We start from the raw sequence: 17,375 nt of genomic DNA on the forward strand, positions 1-17,375 counted from the left end.
GGGTCCCTGCAGGAAACAGAATCTACACAATGGTTAACGATCAGTTATCGGTGGCATCAAGTGAAGAGACGAGGAGGAAGAGGGTACCTCGGAGGGGTGCGTGGGCCTAAGGACACGGTCATGCCTGGGCATCCGGGGAGAAGTGACAGCCGATGGCTGTTACCGCCCAGAACCAAAGTCCCCAAGAAAGGGGGAGAGTTGAGGGAACTCAGCGAAGTGAAGAGACGGTGTCCATCAGGAGTTCCAGGGACAGTGCCGAGGCCCAGGGGGAGCAGGGAGGAGACCGCCGCCCTCGCCCTCCACCGCCCACCGATATCCTGCTATGCCTCAAGTTGGCCAGAGCCAGTGGGAAGCTGGCGAGAGGCGAGAGCCGTGCTTCAAGGTCTGCCTGCAGCTCGGTGGAAGAGCTCGGGAAAGCTCTGGGAGGTTTGCAGGCACACTCTGGTTTGCTTTCTCCTGGACGCGGAAGCCTTGAGGAGACCCAGGCAGGCGAACTGCAGATCACAGCCTGGAATCTGTGACCCAGGCGACTGGTGACACTGGTGACAACTGCAGTGTCCTCAAGGGCAGGTCCCTCCGGGGCCGTGGACAGCAGGCTCTGTCCAGAAAGAGGAGAAGAGGAGCCGTGCTGAGCCTAACCCGGTCCGCAGCGGGCAGCGTGGACTTCACCCCTCCCCTGGGGAGGAGTCACTGGAGTGGGAGGGTGCCGGCATGGGGGCCCTCTTTGGAGGAGGGAAGTGAGCCTGAGACAGAACCGCTTGTGTCCTCCACGGTGGGGTGCGACAGCTCACTGACCTGCCCCCTTTCCTCCCAGGGCTCGTGCGTGAGCTGCGCAGTGGTGTTTCACAGCAGCTGTCCTGTCAACGCTGTGCCCATGGTGAGTGCGCCACAACTAGTTCACCTCAGCAGCCCCACGGTTTGGTCTCCCTTCCTTTCTTCCTTCCTTCCAAGATACTGATGCAGCTGGAGTCAAATGAGCCCAGCTCTTAGCGACAGTAGGGAGCGGCAAGGGTCTCAGCCTTTGTCTGTAACATCCTTCGTCTGGAAGCAGCAATGACACAGTAGCGTGAATAAAGCTCACGCAGGATTCTAGAATCAGCCTCTCCAAGGAAGGCTCCGGTATGCCTCCCTCTTAAATAAATCCAAGCCTCATTCTGGAGAAAAATTACATGGCAGGAAGCATTGTGGGTTGCCTTCAGGCAGGAGGACTCAGTTGTGATTTCACAGGTTAAGCACAGCCCAGTGACGGTAGTAAGTGAACGGTGTTTCTGGTCTGCAAAGAGGAGCAAATTTTAAGGAAAAGAGAAATAAGAGGCGGCTACTTATATTAGTTAGCCTGACTGAATCATTTTGCAATGTGCACATCCATTACAACGTGACTCTGTACCCTGCTATATACATAAATATCATTCATCAATTAAAAGTAAAGAAGATGAATGTTAGGAAAATGACTCTGAAGTTATCAGAAGCTCTTTGATTTTGAATGTATGCATATTTGTTAAAGATTCATCATACACTGGACACTGTGCTTGGTTCCAGGGGCATAAAGATGAATTCGTTGTTTGGTTTGATGTCTTAAGAAATTCAACTTAATGGGGCTGGGGATTTAGCTCAGCGGCATAAGCGCCTGCCTTGCAAGCAGGCGGTCGTGAGTTCGATCCCTGGTACTGATAAAAATGAAAAAGACAAAAAAAAAAAAAAAAAAAAAAAAGAGAGAGAGAAATTCAACTTAAAGCAGAAAAAAGTTATAGGACAATTTCATATGGCAAGAACTACTGCAGCAAAAGCAAAATGCCTTAAGTTACCAAAAAAGAAAAATCATGATGATGATGGAAATTTCTACCACTGAGTTCATTATAAGAAAGCGTCTCCCACCAGGAATGGTGGTGCACACCTGTAATCCCAGCACTCTGGGAGGCTGAGGCAGGAGGATCATAAGTTCCAGCCCACCCTGGGCAACTTGGCTACTTAGTGAGAACGTCTCTCAAAATAAAAAAAATCAAACAGAAGGCAAGGATGTAGACAAAGGCTCTGGGTTCAATCACCAGTACTAAAAGGGAGAGAGAGACAGAGAGAGAAAAAAAAGTGGGGGGAAGGAGGAGGAGGGGAGGGGAGAGGAGCGGAACAGAGGGCTGGGAAGCGAGGAGAGGCACGCAGGAGCTGGCTGGTGTCACAGCGCCTGCCCCATGCAAGCATCTTTCTCAGTGCTCAAAGCAGCACCCAAGGAGGAGGTGCATGGTCAGCACACCCACCTCTGTTCTGAGGAACAGAGCCCAGGTTGCAAAACTCGGCAGCTGCAGTCACATCGTGACCAGGGGCAGAGCCAGGGTTTGGTCTGTGTGTTCAAATCATCAGGGTCTGATTGAAAGGTGGGGAGATGAGTCGCATGGGCAGGAGCCTAAAGACCTCCAAATTCCCCCTCCCAAGGCTCCAGATCACTGCCTGGCCGGTTATCCTGAGACCCAGATGAGGAGGGGACCGTCCCCTCCTCAGCAACCTCAGAACCCCTTAATCTGTCTAAGACCTTGGGGTGGTACAGCCTGGGAACTTCTCAGTGCTCCCTTCTTAAGCAAGAGCCTAAGAGGAAGGAGTCAACTTGATGTGAACAAACACTTATCTACACCTGAGCCAGGAACCAGATCTCCCGATGAAACTGGAGGTCAGCACTGAGGTTCCATTTCGCAGCTTAGACAGCTGAGACCCACAGAGGGGTGTATCCGCCTGTGATCTTCAAGTTAGCAAGTGTCATGCCGAAGTCTCTGACCTGACAATCATTAGCAGTGTTTCTTGGGGCAGGGGGAATAATTTAGTCCACTTGAGTCTTTCCTTATTAAAAAAATAATAATAATAAAATTCACGAGAGGCCGAGGTACAGCTCGGGGTAGAGCACTTGCCTAGCATGTGTGAAGCCTTGGGTTTGCTCCCCAGCACCACAAAAATCAGTAAGCAAATAAATAAACAGCACAAAAACTTCCTCATGGAATTGGAGACTGATGAACTCATTTAAGCAATGTGCCCTACGCACGGTGAGTTCTCAATACGCAGAAGCGCTGGGCGACTCTAACCTGCACCGACCCAGGAATAGAAGGTGCGTTTCTGCTACCCGAGCCTGAGGAAGATCTGCAGCTCCCGCTGTGTTCTTGGGTGGATTTTCCCTCAGAAGCGCCAGGCTCCGCGCTGATTCGAAGACCTCTGCCTAGGAGGAGCTGGGGAGAAAGTGCTCCCTGGTCATGTAGACATCCACGTAGCGTGTGCCACGCACTGTGCAAACTCCACCTGGCGTTCTGCCAGCCAGGACACACGGGTGACCCGAGTGACCTTGAGCCTCAACCTCAGGGCCCTGCACGGGGGCTGGAAACGCAGCCCACAGCGCTCCTGCCCCGTTTCCTTCCAGCCGCAAACCGTAAGCCACTGCACCATCAGCACCGTGTTCGGCAACATCCAGGGCTGTGTCCAGCGATGCAAAATCACCGTGAAGGTAAGGAGCGTGCAGCCAGGGCCTCCTGTAGGGCACCGGCCATCCGCAGGCTCAGAGCTGCCCGCGGCTCACGGGTCTTCCCCATGAGGACGGAAGGGTGGACTCCCTCCATGACGGCTGGGTCACCTCCCTGTGACCTTGGGTCCCCTCTTACGCTAACGCAGAGCTCACATTCCCCCCAAGTCTGCCGGTGCCCGTGCACAGGGACACCTCCTCCTCTCTCACCCACCTTCTGCCTCAGAAAAGAGCAAATACTGTTTCCTTCCAGATCATTCTCCCGGGTTTTCAAAGGCACGTGCCTCTTTCAGGATCCCACTCACCCGGCCTGCCTCTGTTGCCCGATCTCCAGAGGCCTCCCCAGTCTCCGCGGCGTCCGTCTCTGCCCCCGCTAATGGGCTGCAGCCCTTGCTCCCCAGTCCTTCCCAGTCTCTGAAAGCGCTCGTTTACTGAATTGCTACTCTCAGCTTGCATACTGAGCCCGCCCTGACTAACCCACAGGCTCCCTGAGCCCCCAGCCCTGCCCTTTCTCTGCCCTGCACACAGTGGCAAAGCCAGGAGGGCACCACCCACTGGTGGTGGCCAGAGGCCGAGCCCTGGTCATGCCATCGCGTGCCAAAGGAAAAGGCTGGCCCCTGAGGAGGGGCTGCCGTCATTTATGTAACAACGGAAATCAAAGTGTGTCCCCGTAGAGGAGCGGGGGCTCCACTCGGGCTCAGGAGGCGCACGTGATGTCTCTTCTCAGATACCAAAGTGCTGCAAAGGCTTCTGCGGTCCTGACTGCATCCCGTGTCAAGGAGCCCTCTTGAATTCGTGCCCACCAAACAGACAGGTGAGGAGACAGCCGGCTTCCTGAGTGCTGAGTTTGATCCTTCTGAGCTCGAGCGGAACAATAATTTTTAAAACTGCCAGACCCAAAGATGACATCATGGTGGCCGCTGTCGCCCCCGTGAAGGAAAGAAAGAGATCTGTTACTACAAGAGAAGAAGGTGTCCGCATGAGCAGGGGTCTCCTTTGGTGGAGGGCAGGGGCCTCCATTCTGGGCTCTCCTGTCACCCAGTGCAGGTCCTTAGGCAGCTCTGTGGGCCCTCTGCACCTGTCTTTCCACGCAGGAGGCATCAGGGCCTCCACCAACCCCAGTGAGCCGTAAAGGCCAAAATTGCCTCATCTGAATCGGAGGCCCAAGGTAAACGGCACAAAGTAACAGCAGCCATGAATCATACAGAGAAATTGCAGAGCAGGATACTTGATGGACTCTTGTCTAAAATATGGCTCTTGTGAGAGAAAAGCAAAGCTAGAAAGAAGAGTTCAGTCTTACATAGAAGACAGGAACAGCAAGAGGCCAGTGCTAAGGACGGTGGCTGGGTGATTGGGACAGTGGCCAGTAGCCCGCTCTGATGCGGGGAATAACTACAAATCCAGCCAGAAGTGGGCAGATGGAGGACAAATGTGTTTCCCACTGGAGGGAGGAAAAAAAGGCAGTTAAGGTTCCCACTGGAGAGAAAGTGATGGTGGGAGGTGGGGCGGGGGAGCCGGGCACTCCTCCACAGGCCCTGTCCCGTCCCTGCTGTCCCTGAAACGTGACGTGCAGGTTTCCAGTTCACCATCACAGTCTCCCTTGAGTGGCACCCCTTAAAATTCTAAATCCTGAGTCAGGATCCCCACGTTCACCACCTGCCTGACACCAAGACCTCTTCCACAAGGAGTCCAAAGGTCACGTCGCGTGGGATTGATTCTGAGTCTGAAGTCAAGTATGAAGTGGAAGTGTCCTCCGCCCACACCTGTGTCCTTTACAATGGCTCTTGGGGCCACTTCTCTTCCAGTACGTGAAAGACATCAACGGCAACGGGACCTGCGTTTGCAAGGACGGTTTCTACGGCTCCCAGTGTGAGTTCTGCTCTGACCGCAAATCATACGGACCTCAATGTGACCAAAGTAAGTGACACTTCCTGGATTTTTCCCACCACGGGACAGGATGCTGGCGCAGGCGTAGTGTCTTGTGATTTCTGCTTGTATTGGGTCATCATTCCGGTGTATTCCTCAGGAGCCAGATGACTGGGTCCCACCTGTAGTTTCCGAGACAGTAGGCCTACAGTGGGGTTGAGAATCTGTCTTTCTAACAAGTTCCCCAAGTATGCTGGTCTGACACACCTGTCCAGGGAACCACACTTTGCACCCCTCACCTGGTAATGGGTCTGCACCCAGGCATCCAGGCTCCTTCCTTTCAAGCAGTCTTCTTCCCGAGTGCCTTCAGCCGCAGATGTGGACACGGAAAGTTACCGCCTCTCTCTAGACCTCAGGTGCTTCATCTGCAAAAAGCACTTGATGAGGCTGGTAGCTCCCTTAGGAGACTGAGAGCAGGTTACACAGGAGAAGCTTGTCCTTTCAGACAACGCCTGGCACATAGTGATGCAAACATCAGAATCCTGGAAGATATGTGGAAAATCCCACATCGAATAGGTGCTGTGAGACTCCCAGCGGGGTGCAGAGGCTGGGGCTGGGTCCTGAACGTTCGCCCTAAGCCCCCACCCAATCCCTGGCCCATCAGTGTCCTGGGGCACATCTGAGCAGCCTTCACCTCGTCACATTCAAGCCTCTCGCCCTCCTCTGAGTGTCTCGGGGCCCCTCCTCTCATCCCACACACCCAGGCATTGATGCCCAACCCGCATGAGCTGGCTCCCTCCCAAGTTTTAAACCGCTGTACTCGGAAAGCAAAGCTCGTGTTTAAAACAGTAGCAGAGATGCAGAGATGCGTTGGCTCGCATGATCTGCTGTGTTTACGCACGGTCACCGACGGGAAACACTCTGAGGCTCTGGTACCAGTCCCCGCGTGGGGACTTCATGGTAAGTTGGGTGGCTTGCTTTACCTCTCTGGGCCTCAGTTTCTGTATCTGAAAAACAGGGATTTAAAAGTACCAACCGGAGGGGAAGAGGGATTGAAGGGAGAGGAGGGGAATGGGAAAAAAGAAGAAGCAGGATATATCCTATCCAGGAACAAATTCCTTGTGGTGAATGTGATCCTTATATATATCAAAAATGTGCCAAAATAAGAAAAGAAAAGAAAAAGCACCAACTTCCAGGCCCGGTACCTGTTCATGAGCAGGTGCGGGCGGCCTCCCAGGAAGGGGGCTGAAATGCTGGCCTCTTGCTATCTGCGGCTGGCCGCGGAGAGCGTGCAGGACACACGCGCTCTCCGTGTCTCTGCCACCGGAAGTCTCTTCTGCGGCAGGTGTCTTCAGGAGAAGGGGAGGAATCGCCTGGCCAAGCTCGGCCACGCCGTAGTTGAGCATTGAGTTCCTTTCCCGCTTCTGTCACATGGGAAGTGGCTTCTTGCCCTGCACCACACACACACACACACACACACACACACACACACACACACAGTGTGACCAACACCTGGGTGAGTGCTTACCTTTCAAACTTTATACTGGGGGAAAACAACACTGCCCTAAATCCTCCCCGCTCTGAACCGCCTGTCCCACATCCTTCCCCCTTTCTGAAGCCGTTTCGGGTCCCCTTGTGGGAGTGTCTTCAGGAGGTGCCTTCACAGGTACAGTGACTGCGGCTGCTGCCCCCTCCTACCTCATTCCCCGTGTCTGGCACCGTGAGGCTCCCGGCTCCTCCCCAAGTCACAATGACCAAGAAAGGGAAATATTCAGAATCAACTCGGGACATTGAGGCAGCCAGTTCAGCACAACCAAAAACCACTCACAAAAGAGGCCTTTACAGAGCTGCTTCCGAAAAGGCCGAGAAGGGCGGCCCGAAGGTGTCGAATCCGAGGAGGAGGATTCTGAGGGCGATACACGGCCTTTTACTGCAATATTTTTTTTCCAGCTTTCATCTCTTTACTAGAGTGACTATGGCTATCAATACCAAAATCTAATTTATTTTTATTTATTTAAAGAGAAAAAAGAAAGGAAATAAAAAAACAAAGCAGTAACAGGGTACAAACAATACAGAATTTCAAGAAAAAAAATATACAGTAAGAAATCACTAGTTAATAGGTTACACTTTGTCATCTTAGAAGCAGTAGTCCAAATTATAAAATTATATAAAGTGGACATTCATACAGTGAGATTGCAGACAGTTCCGTTCAATGATCCAACAAAAGCTCAGTAATATGGTTTTCCATCCTACACACTCAGACATACATGCAGTTATATCCCTTAGTCTACCTTCTTTTCCTCTCTTTTTTACAATAACAATTACACTTTTTGGGTTTTTTTTACTCCCACAGTTCTTATTACTTTTTTTGAAGAGAATAAGACCTAACGTAACTAAACAGAACAGAGTCGGTTAGAACAGAAGGGTGGGCATAGTACATGATGCAAAAAGAGAATACCAGGTGATCAAAAGTGGTTACCATTGTGCCTCTTGCTATTTTTAAAAAGAGTTGCCTACATCATCAGGTATAATAGAATTGATCAAAACAGTACAGTACAAGACCAATAAAACCTACACTGGAGACCTTACAGGACTTCAAAAGAAGATAATAGTCAAACCATAATGGGCATCATAGTAAAATCTTATTGCCTTCAAAGTGATTGCCTATATCCTCAAACTTGATATTATCAAACAAAATAGAATATAGTAGAATCAGACAGAACAAGATGGGAAGAGCAATACTGGGGTTCAAATCAGGTTAATAGGAAAACAAAAAAGTTACTATAATATATCCTGCTATTTTTTAATTTAGTTTTCCCTTAATTGAGAAAAAAATAGATTAATTTTAAAAAGAGGAGAGATTGAGATAAAAGAGGACATTGTAACAGAACAACACCGGTCAGAACCGAACAATTCAAGCATCATTGTATTCACCCCCAGATAATCAAACATAATAGTAGTCACCATAGTGCCTCTTTCCTTGAATTATTTGAGTATAACTTCGTATACTATATGCAATATTTTTTCTAATTTGAGCATTCACTGTATGACTCACCAAGTCCCAGGGCACTGGGACATGTGTTTGGAGATCCGGCTGGCATTGCCACCACCAGGGAGTCACCTTTCAGCCCCGGCCTCTCCCAGACCTGAAGATCGGCATTCTGCGCTCTTGGCTGGACCAAAGGATTTGTCAGGCACGGATGAGATGCCGTGGGATGCAGCAAGTGAAACTTACAAAGGCAATTCCGACCATCTTGATTTGGGTTTGGAGTTGTGTTTGCATTTGATCCCTTGGAGGTCAGGCACGTGGAGCCTAAGCAGCCAGCTCTGGACCGTTAAAGATGCTCAGGCACAACCCGGCCACTTTCCCCAGGTCTTTCAAGTTGTTCGGTCTCGTCTCCCCCATAGTGGACTCCTTCAGCTCGGCTTGCTCCTGAGGGGCTGGATTGGTCTTCTAGTTCAGATGTCTCTTCTCTCCTTGAAAACTGTGAGTCTGTTCTCAAAAGAGCCAAAAGAAGACAAACTCACCTTTGGAAAAAAAATCTGATGAGTTCAGCCCAAGCCTCTGTTACTTCCGGCAGCATCCAAGACTCAAACTGTGGTACCCCCAAAAAAACAAGCCCCGTGATGTTGTCTGTTGTCAAGAAGGGGGGGTCAAGACATCTGTAAAAGAGCACTTTACTTAAGCTGGTACCCAGCATCCGGGAGAACATGGCAGACAGATAGCAGCAGCTATGGAGGCTCTCTGAAACACCCAGCTTAGAATTCAGGAATGGTGCGGAGTAAGGAATCATAAGCAAGAGGAGATATGCCCCGGTGACCCAAGTATGAACTGGGCTGAGAGAAACCAACTGGGAATGCAATCCTGGTGCTATAACAGGAACAGATAAAGCCTCAGCATGGAAGCTGGAGCCCGCACCATTGGAAGCCGCGATTTGGGTTTCCTGCTGTGTCTGCATCGGCTCGGCAGGGAGAGAGACGCGCGGAAGCTCTGAGAACGGGAATCAGTGAATGGAGTTGAGAGCGGGACGGGCGGGGAGCCGTGCATCCACCTCCGGTGAGTGAGGGAAAACTGGGACTCTTCCACGGTCTAGGAGACTCCAACAGAGGACATTCTGGGACCGGGCAGACTTGCGGGAACAGGGCGCTGCAGTGACTTCAGTCACCAATCCCCCTCTCAAGTGGGATTGGTGAGCGGTGCCTAGCCTCTCAAGCGGGATTGGTGAGCAATGCCTAGCCCACGTGACACTGCTGGCTGAAACCCAGTAGGCTAGCACAGCCCAGGTCCCAGCTCCTGAAGGTAGATTGACCTGGAGGGGCAGGCCCCACATAGGCTGCCTGGTCTGCAACTTCCTGGTGCGCTGTGGTGGGTGGGAACACCTAGCAGGTGCAATTCAATCAGACTGTGGCTGACAGGGAAGGAAGCTGGACCTCCTATATACGCTTGCATATATAAGGAACAAAGAATATGGGAAGAGGCAGCAACAAGAAAGGGTCCTCGGCCCCCAATCCTGAGAAACAGGCAATAGCAGACACGGCACCAATAGACATAAAGCACTATCTCCAGAGCCTCATAGACGAGTTCAGGAATGAAGTTATCAATGACCTGAAGCTAGAAGTAAGCAGAATAGTTAGAGAAATGCTAAGAGCCAAAAGAAGACAAACTCACCTTTGGAAAAAAAATCTGATGAGTTCAAAGCCTTCAGTTCAGCCCAAGCCTCTGTTACTTCTGGCAGCATCCAAGACTCAAACTGAGAAAAAACAGATGGTGGAATGGAAGAACAGAAAAAGAGGGGAGAATTGTTTAATAGAGAAAATAGAGAAAGCATAGAATTCGTGAAGCAGGTTCAAAGAGAATACCAGGAAACTAAAAAGTCTATTGAAAACTGGCATAACAGCTTGAAAGAAACTAAGGACAGATTATCTGAACTGGAGGGCAGATTTGTAATATGGGAGCATGAAATGAAAAACTTCTTAAAAGTAACAAAGAAACAAACAGCAATAATACAAAGACTAGAAGATGATAAGAGGGTCTATAACTTAAGAATTAAGAACAAAAAAGAAGAAGTAGGGACACAAACAAATGAACTACAAAAGCTACTCACAGAAATAATCCAGGAGAATTTTCCTAATTTAGCAAAAGGTAAAGATACTCAGTTGTATGAAGCATACAGGACCCCAGCCATCTACAACCCAAACAGAGCAACACCCAGGCATATAATAATTAAAATTCCAGAAATCCAATACAAGAACAGAATACTAAAAGCCATCAGAGGGGCTGGGGATTTAGCTCAGTGGCATAAGCGCCTGCCTTGTAAGCAGGTAGTCATGAGTTCGATCCCCGGTACCGATAAAAAAGAAAAAGACAAAAAATAAGTAAATAAATAAATAAAAGTAAAAGCCATCAGAGACAAGAAACAGATCACTTACAAGTGAACACCCATCAGAATTACAGCAGACTTCTCGGCACAAACCATCAAATCATGAAGAGCGTGGGGGGAAATAATTCAAGCTTTGAAAGATAATAATCTCCAGCCGATTGATATATCCTGCACAACTATCCCTGGAAATTGATGGAAAAACAAGGTGCTTCCAGGATAAAGAGAAACTAGGGGAATATGCAACCACCAATTCAACTCTACAGAGAATACTGCAGGATATTCTAAAAAAGAAAAATACGAAGAATCCAGAAGTAGCGGCAGAGAGGCCACAATGAATGGAGCAGAAAACAAATTGAAGAAAACAAACTGACAACTAATGACAAAAAAAGAGATTTCAAGAGAAATGAGGCAGAGAAGATTGGATGATAGGAACAGCTATTTTGGAGAAAATGACGTCTTAAGAGGTAATACTGATTTAGTATCATCTTGTTTTGAAGTCTCATCAAGCTTTTGTTCTTCTGTCTCCATTGGTCTAAACAGGTTGTATCTTATTGGATTTTACTATGTACAATAGTATAAGCAAAAACTTTTATAGACAAGGAGATTATACCATTGTTCATTTTCTGTTGGTTGATTCTAAATACCCTGTAATACTGTCATTCTCTTAAATGGTTTTACATTGTTTTGACATATTTGATGCTACAGTATACGAAGTTATACTCAAAGATTTCAAGGAAAGAGACAATATGGTAACTACTTTTATGTCGGGATTATCTTGTGGTGAAACACTATTTTGCTTAAATGGTTATGTTTTGATCTGTGCTGTTTTGCTGTTATGCCCTCTTTTATCTCAATCTCCATTTTATTATTTACTTTTTTATCCTTTTAATTAAGGGAAAAATAAATTTTAAAATAGCAGGATATATTATAGTAACCCACTTTGACTTTCCATTGTCTTGATTTAAAGCCCTGTATTGCTCTCACCATCTTGTTTTGACTGATGTTCCTCTATTCTGTTTTGCTTGATAGTACCAGGTTCGAAAGTTTAGGCAACAGCTGTGAAGATAGTGGGATTCATTATGACGCCCGTTCTGGTTGACTATTATCTACTTTTGAAGACCTATAATGTCTCCAATGTTTTGGTTTTGCTCTTTACTGTTTTGTTCAATTTTATTATAACTAATGATATAGGCAATTCTATTAGAGATAGCGGGAGGCATTATGGTAACCATTGTTGATCACCTAGTATTATGCTTTTACATTATCTATTACGTCCACCCTTTTGATTTGACTGACTGTTCTGTTATGTCACATTTGGTTCTACTCTCTTCCAAAAAAGTAATAAGAACTGTGGGAGCAACAAAACCCAAAATGTGTAATTGTCATTGTACAAAAGAGAGGAAAAGAAAGTGCTCTAAACGATATAACTACATGTATATTTAAGTGTATAAGATAGATAATGATATTACTGAGTTTTATTGGATCATTGAACAGAACTGTTTGCAGTCTCACTGTTGGAATGTCCATTTTATAAGCTTTAATTTTGTAACTTGAACAATTGTTTCTGAGATGACAAAATGTAATCCATTAACTAGTGATTTCCTACTGTTTATTTTTTTCTGTAAATCTGTATAACTTGTACCCTTTCTCTGCTTTTTTTTCTTTTTCTCCTTAAATAAAATTTTTTTTAAAAGCTGGTACCCAGCAGCACACAGCAGATGGAGTTTGCAAAGCTGTGCCACTGAGTTAGAATTCTGATAGATTTTTATAGCACATTAACCGAGTGACGTGACAGAGCAGAAATTAGGAAGGCCTTTGTTTCCCTTCGCTTGAGCTCAGAGATGTTTCATAGTTAGTGGTTAGCCCTTTTTTTTTTTCCTTAAGTTACGGCCCTTTGTCTGCTAATTCCAGGAACATCTGTTTCTCACAAAGTGAACAAAGGTTCACAGCAAACAGGTTACTAAGGTGATGACGCGTACAGAACAGTATGGTGACGCCTCGGTTAATTTATAACAAATGTATAACAATGTGATTGGTGCTCCAGGTACATGGTTGCTAGGGTGATAAGCAAACCTCAGCATCCCAGCAAAGCCATCATTACTCAGGTACTGCCGCACTGCCGCTGTGGCAAAGCAGGGTCCAGTCATCAGTAGACAGCCTGCGCCCACTAAAGGTCAGGCCAGTTTGGTCTCTCAACCGACTTCTGGCTCCTGGAGCTATAATTCCCAGCTGGCTCCTGGAGCTCTGCCCTCTGCTCTGGCTGTCCATGCCATCTCTGGGGGACCCCCACAGCTACCGAATCACGTGATGAGTGTGGTGCCAGCTCCTGGGGTGAGCAGCTCAGAAAATGGAAAATTCCCTGTGACTAAACCTGTCCTGCAGAGTACCACGAGAAGTGTGGGTTCAGATATTTCTGTGCAAGAAGACAGCAACCCGTGTGTTAACACACCAAGAGTCTGTTTGTCAGTCACGCAAGAAGAGGAAAGAATACCTGGTAGTGTTAGAGGGAAGCGTAAAGGCCGGTCTTTCAGAGCACGAGCAACTGAGGACAGAGAACAGATGGCTCACGTGGCAGCTAGTGTCAGAGGACCAGAGTGAAGTCTTGGCTCTTACAACGCTGAGCTGTGGACCAGGAGCACGCTAGAACAGGGTCCTGGGAGAAGCCTGCAAATCAAAGCAAGCGTGTCTTAGGATTTTCTGCTAAAGATCAAGACACATCAGACACTACCTTTCAGAAAGCAGTCACGGTGCAATCATTCTGTCCCCAGTGACAAAGCCCCAGCGGCACCGACTGAGGAGCCACCCCCAACACCCCCACCTCCTTGCCAACCCCTGACGAGCACAGAAGAGTTGCTGAGGTTAAATCGTGAACTTGGAGGTGGCGTTCACAGACACATAGCAGAAGGGGCCAGCTCAGAAGAGTGAATGGAAATCAGCAGAAGACCCGTGTCCTTCATGTGCCCTGGAAACAGAATTCCACATCCGAGCCAACGGCTGTCCCTTGCACGGGAGCCGCTGGGATCAGTGGGAACCCAGGAATGAGCCACAAGGATAGGACTTTACCCAGAAGTTACAAAGACTTCTTTGAATGGGAGACACCTTTCGTATCGTGTCATTTTGAAAGGTCACCTCCTGTTGCCCACTTCCACCCATAACAAGACCACAAGACCAGCAGCGTCGATCCTGTGACCAGCAATTCTCATAAGTGAACATGCGCTCAGTGGGCTGGACTGACTGCCGGGTAACGGACCCCCAGATCCTCCACACCAAAGGCTCCCCACTTCCTCCTTACCGGAGAGATCAGCAGAGGAATCAAACTTGACGCCTTCTTTGGTCCCCCCACCCCCAGCAGCCACAGAGGCAGCCCACGGTGTCGGTACCACACCAAGTCGGGCCCCTCTGCAGCGTGGCTCTTTCCTGTCTCCCGGACAGCAGGCAGGGAGCTCCAGCCTACTCCAGCTCAGGGTGGGGAGAAGCTGCTCCCACAGTGCCATCACTTGGAGGAGAGGAAACCCTTCTCCAGGGGATGAAGCCTGCACGCTGCAGGGCTCGCTGGTGTAGATCCCTCACCCCGACCCCACGCCTTTTAAAACTACTTTTCAGGTTTGTAACTGTGTTTGCTCTTGCTGTCAAATAACATCCATGTCCCCTTTCTGCCATGTCACTTGTTCACTTCGCCATAGTTTTCAAGCACACTTCCCATCAAATACCATGAGACCGATTTCCCCATCAGAGTGGGGTCACTCCCTCCCCAAGGCTGTCCCGGCCTGCCAGGTGAGTCTGAGCCCCTGGGGCACCAGCCTGAGATGTCCATGGGCTCCGCCCAGGCTCAGCCTGGACGGGGTGAGAGGAGAGCTTACTGTCCTCTGGGATGCTGGACCCTCTGCGAGCAGCCCCCTTTCTCCTCTCTTTCAGAGTGTCACTGTGTTCTGGGGACCTGCGACAACAGGGTGGACAGCACGGGAGCCTGCCAGCCTAGAAGCTGCCGGCCTGGCATACACGGGAAATTCTGTGACACTCGCTTCTTATTTTGTGGACCTTTCCGCTTACACATCTGTTCCATCTACGCCCAATGCAGACCCGATTCACTGACATTGGGGTAGGTCCCTGGAGGGAGGGCCCAGCATCCTGCCCCCCCCCCGCCCCCAGAGCTCTGCGAGACTCAGCGGGACTCAAATCACTGTGCTCCCAGCCCACTTTTGTTTTTTTTGTTTTTTTTTTTTTTTTTTTTTTTTTGGTTTTTTTTTTTTTTTTTTTTTTTTTGTCTTTTTCATTTTTATCGGTACCGGGGATTGAACTCATGACCGCCTGCTTGCAAGGCAGGTGCTTATGCCACTGAGCTAAATCCCACTTTTGAACCTTAGCAGCTGTGTGCCCCCGGGAAGTTCCTTGAGCTATCTGAGCCTCACTTTGCCCATGAATGCTGATGGAGCCACCTACCAAGACCATACTGGAGAGGAGAAGCACCAGCACCAAAGCTAGCACATCATATGTGTCCCATCAGGGAACAGATAATGATTTCCATCACAGAATGAAGGTCTGCCAGGGGCCAGGGATTTAGCTCAGCGGCATAAGTGCCTGCGTGGCAAGCTCAAGGTACTGAGTTCAATCCCCAGTGCAAAAAAAAAAAAAAAAAAAGATTTGCCCCCCACTGTCCAACCTTTAAGGCACCTTTATTTCCTCCCACTCCCCGTTAAAGGCACTGATGTGAAGGCATAAGCTCCAGTTCCAAGGTGGTTCCGGGATTCTGTGCTGACCTGCTGTGCTCTGTCCCCCACGCTGGCCTGCCGGTTACCTGGGGCCAGAGATAGGTTTCCTTTTCCTCCATTTATAAGATAGAAAAACATCTCCTTAAGGAGTTAGAGCCCAGGTCAGAGTATTGGCAAAAAACACTGATCTAAATCACCCTGAACACCTGAGTCATCTGCAGAGGTCTGTCTGCATGTAGAATGTTCTAGAAGGCAGTGTGGGAATGGGTCAAACTAGGCAATTCCTCTAGGGACCCTGACACATGGGAAATACTGCTGTAAATTTTGGGAAGCCCATGCCACTGAGTTTGCAGCCAAAGGAAAACAGGAGTGCCACAGAGGCACTCAGTGACCCCAGAGTCAATCACAGAGCACACAGTAGATACCGCTGAATGAATAAATGACCCACATTTAATAGCTAAGGTATCACCCCTGGGTCACCCACAGAGGTGTATTGGGAAGGGTGATGGGTCAGAAACTGGGTCACCTCCAGAATGGGGCACCTGATAATTTTGGGTTTAACAACAAAATACCTGAGGGGTCAGCAAAGGGGCTTCGTCTTTTCCAGTGGGCTGGGCAGCTCTGAAGCAGCCCTGGCCCTGTGGGTTTTTCCCAGTATTTGAAGACCTGCTCTCTGCTGGCCGGGAGGTAACAGCCAGCACTGGGCAGGAAGAGGTGCGGAGAGGCACGTTCCAGGCCCGGGGAGCAGAGGAGCAGCCGGGGTGCCCAGCCACAGGGTGTCACCGCCGGACTCTGCCCCCCAGCCCCGCTGCAGCTGCCCATTTGCCCTGGGGCCTTAGGCAGGCAGCGGCATTAGACCAGGTCCCCCACTGTCGAGGGACACTGCAGGGTGTCCTGGCTGGCCGCAGAGCCCAGAAGGAGCCTGACCAGCTGTGCACCCCGACTGCCTCCCCAGCAGCAAGGTGGCGCTCCCAGCTCCCAGCCAACCCCTCCTGGGTGCTCGTCTCTGGCTTCGTCTCTGGGCTGAGCTGTACCCACCTCTCCCTCCCCAGATGCGTCTGCAGGCCCGGCTATGAGGGCAACGGCGTTGTGTGTTCCGAGAAGGACCCTTGTGCAAACCCTTCCCGGGGAGGCTGCAGCCAAAATGTGAGTGCCTTTGTCTCCAGGCTGCCTGGGACTTCCTGGACATCCCGAGGGAAGGGATTTCCGAAGTTAGTGTGCGATCACTCTGCCCACCCATGAAGCTCCTGTTTGAACTTCTAATTTTAAAGACCACTGCCATGCACCCCACCCCACCCCACAATTCCAGGCCAGTGTTCAGGGCTCTGGGCCGTTCAGATTGCACAGCCTGAGAATCTGATGTTGAGATCAAAGCCAATCACTCTTGATTCGACTCTACAGCTCCCGGTGGGTGGGGGAGGGTGTGCCTGATGGCATCCGCTCCTCCCACCAGCAAGGTGATGACACTGATGCTGCTGTTCCCATTCTACTGGCTAGGAAACTGAGGCTCTGGGGCCGAGTGAGTGACCCTGGGCCCGGCCACAGTTAACAGCGTAGCCACACTGTTCTCACTAATGCCTTTCCAGTGTCACCACCACCCTTGCCCCAGTCACCTGCATTCCCTACATGTGGTGGAACAGCAGGCTTCACTGCTTTCTTTCATGCTGCCCACTGTGCCCTGTCCACCCCCTGCTCTATGGCTGGCAATGAGCCTGGCCCCTCACCTCCTCCTGCTACCCCTAGCTGGAACCACTCCTGTCACCACTGGGGTTCTAGGGATGGAACCCAGACACGCAGGCCTAGCGTCACCACCACCCCTGCCCCCACCACCACGGGGCCACCTCTGTGACTTGATTCCTCCTCTTCCTCCTCCTCCTCCTCCCCCACCTCCTCCTTCTCCTCCTCCTCCTTCTCCTCTTCCTCCTC

At 49.7% G+C, this 17,375-nt stretch overlaps 1 protein-coding gene across 5 annotated transcripts in view; it reads left to right on the forward strand.

Annotated features, from left to right (window-relative positions):
* Positions 1–17,375, forward strand: part of Stab2 (stabilin 2) — a 137,434-nt gene that overhangs the window by 50,163 nt on the left and 69,896 nt on the right. For all 5 annotated transcript variants that reach the window (XR_010049463.1, XM_063255465.1, XM_063255467.1 and 2 more), the window contains 6 exons: positions 815–877; positions 3,395–3,478; positions 4,221–4,307; positions 5,299–5,410; positions 14,656–14,839; positions 16,502–16,595. Coding sequence is in view for 4 of the 5 variants with exons in the window: in XM_063255465.1 (XP_063111535.1) it covers positions 815–877; positions 3,395–3,478; positions 4,221–4,307; positions 5,299–5,410; positions 14,656–14,839; positions 16,502–16,595 (624 nt within the window). In the remaining variant the exon portion in view is untranslated. The remainder of the gene's footprint in view (positions 1–814; positions 878–3,394; positions 3,479–4,220; positions 4,308–5,298; positions 5,411–14,655; positions 14,840–16,501; positions 16,596–17,375) is intronic.

The sequence above is a fragment of the Cavia porcellus genome, unplaced genomic scaffold (assembly GCF_034190915.1).
Source record: "Cavia porcellus strain 051 isolate PalLab524CR breed Dunkin Hartley unplaced genomic scaffold, mCavPor4.1 scaffold_8, whole genome shotgun sequence".
Taxonomy (NCBI): domain Eukaryota; kingdom Metazoa; phylum Chordata; class Mammalia; order Rodentia; family Caviidae; genus Cavia; species Cavia porcellus.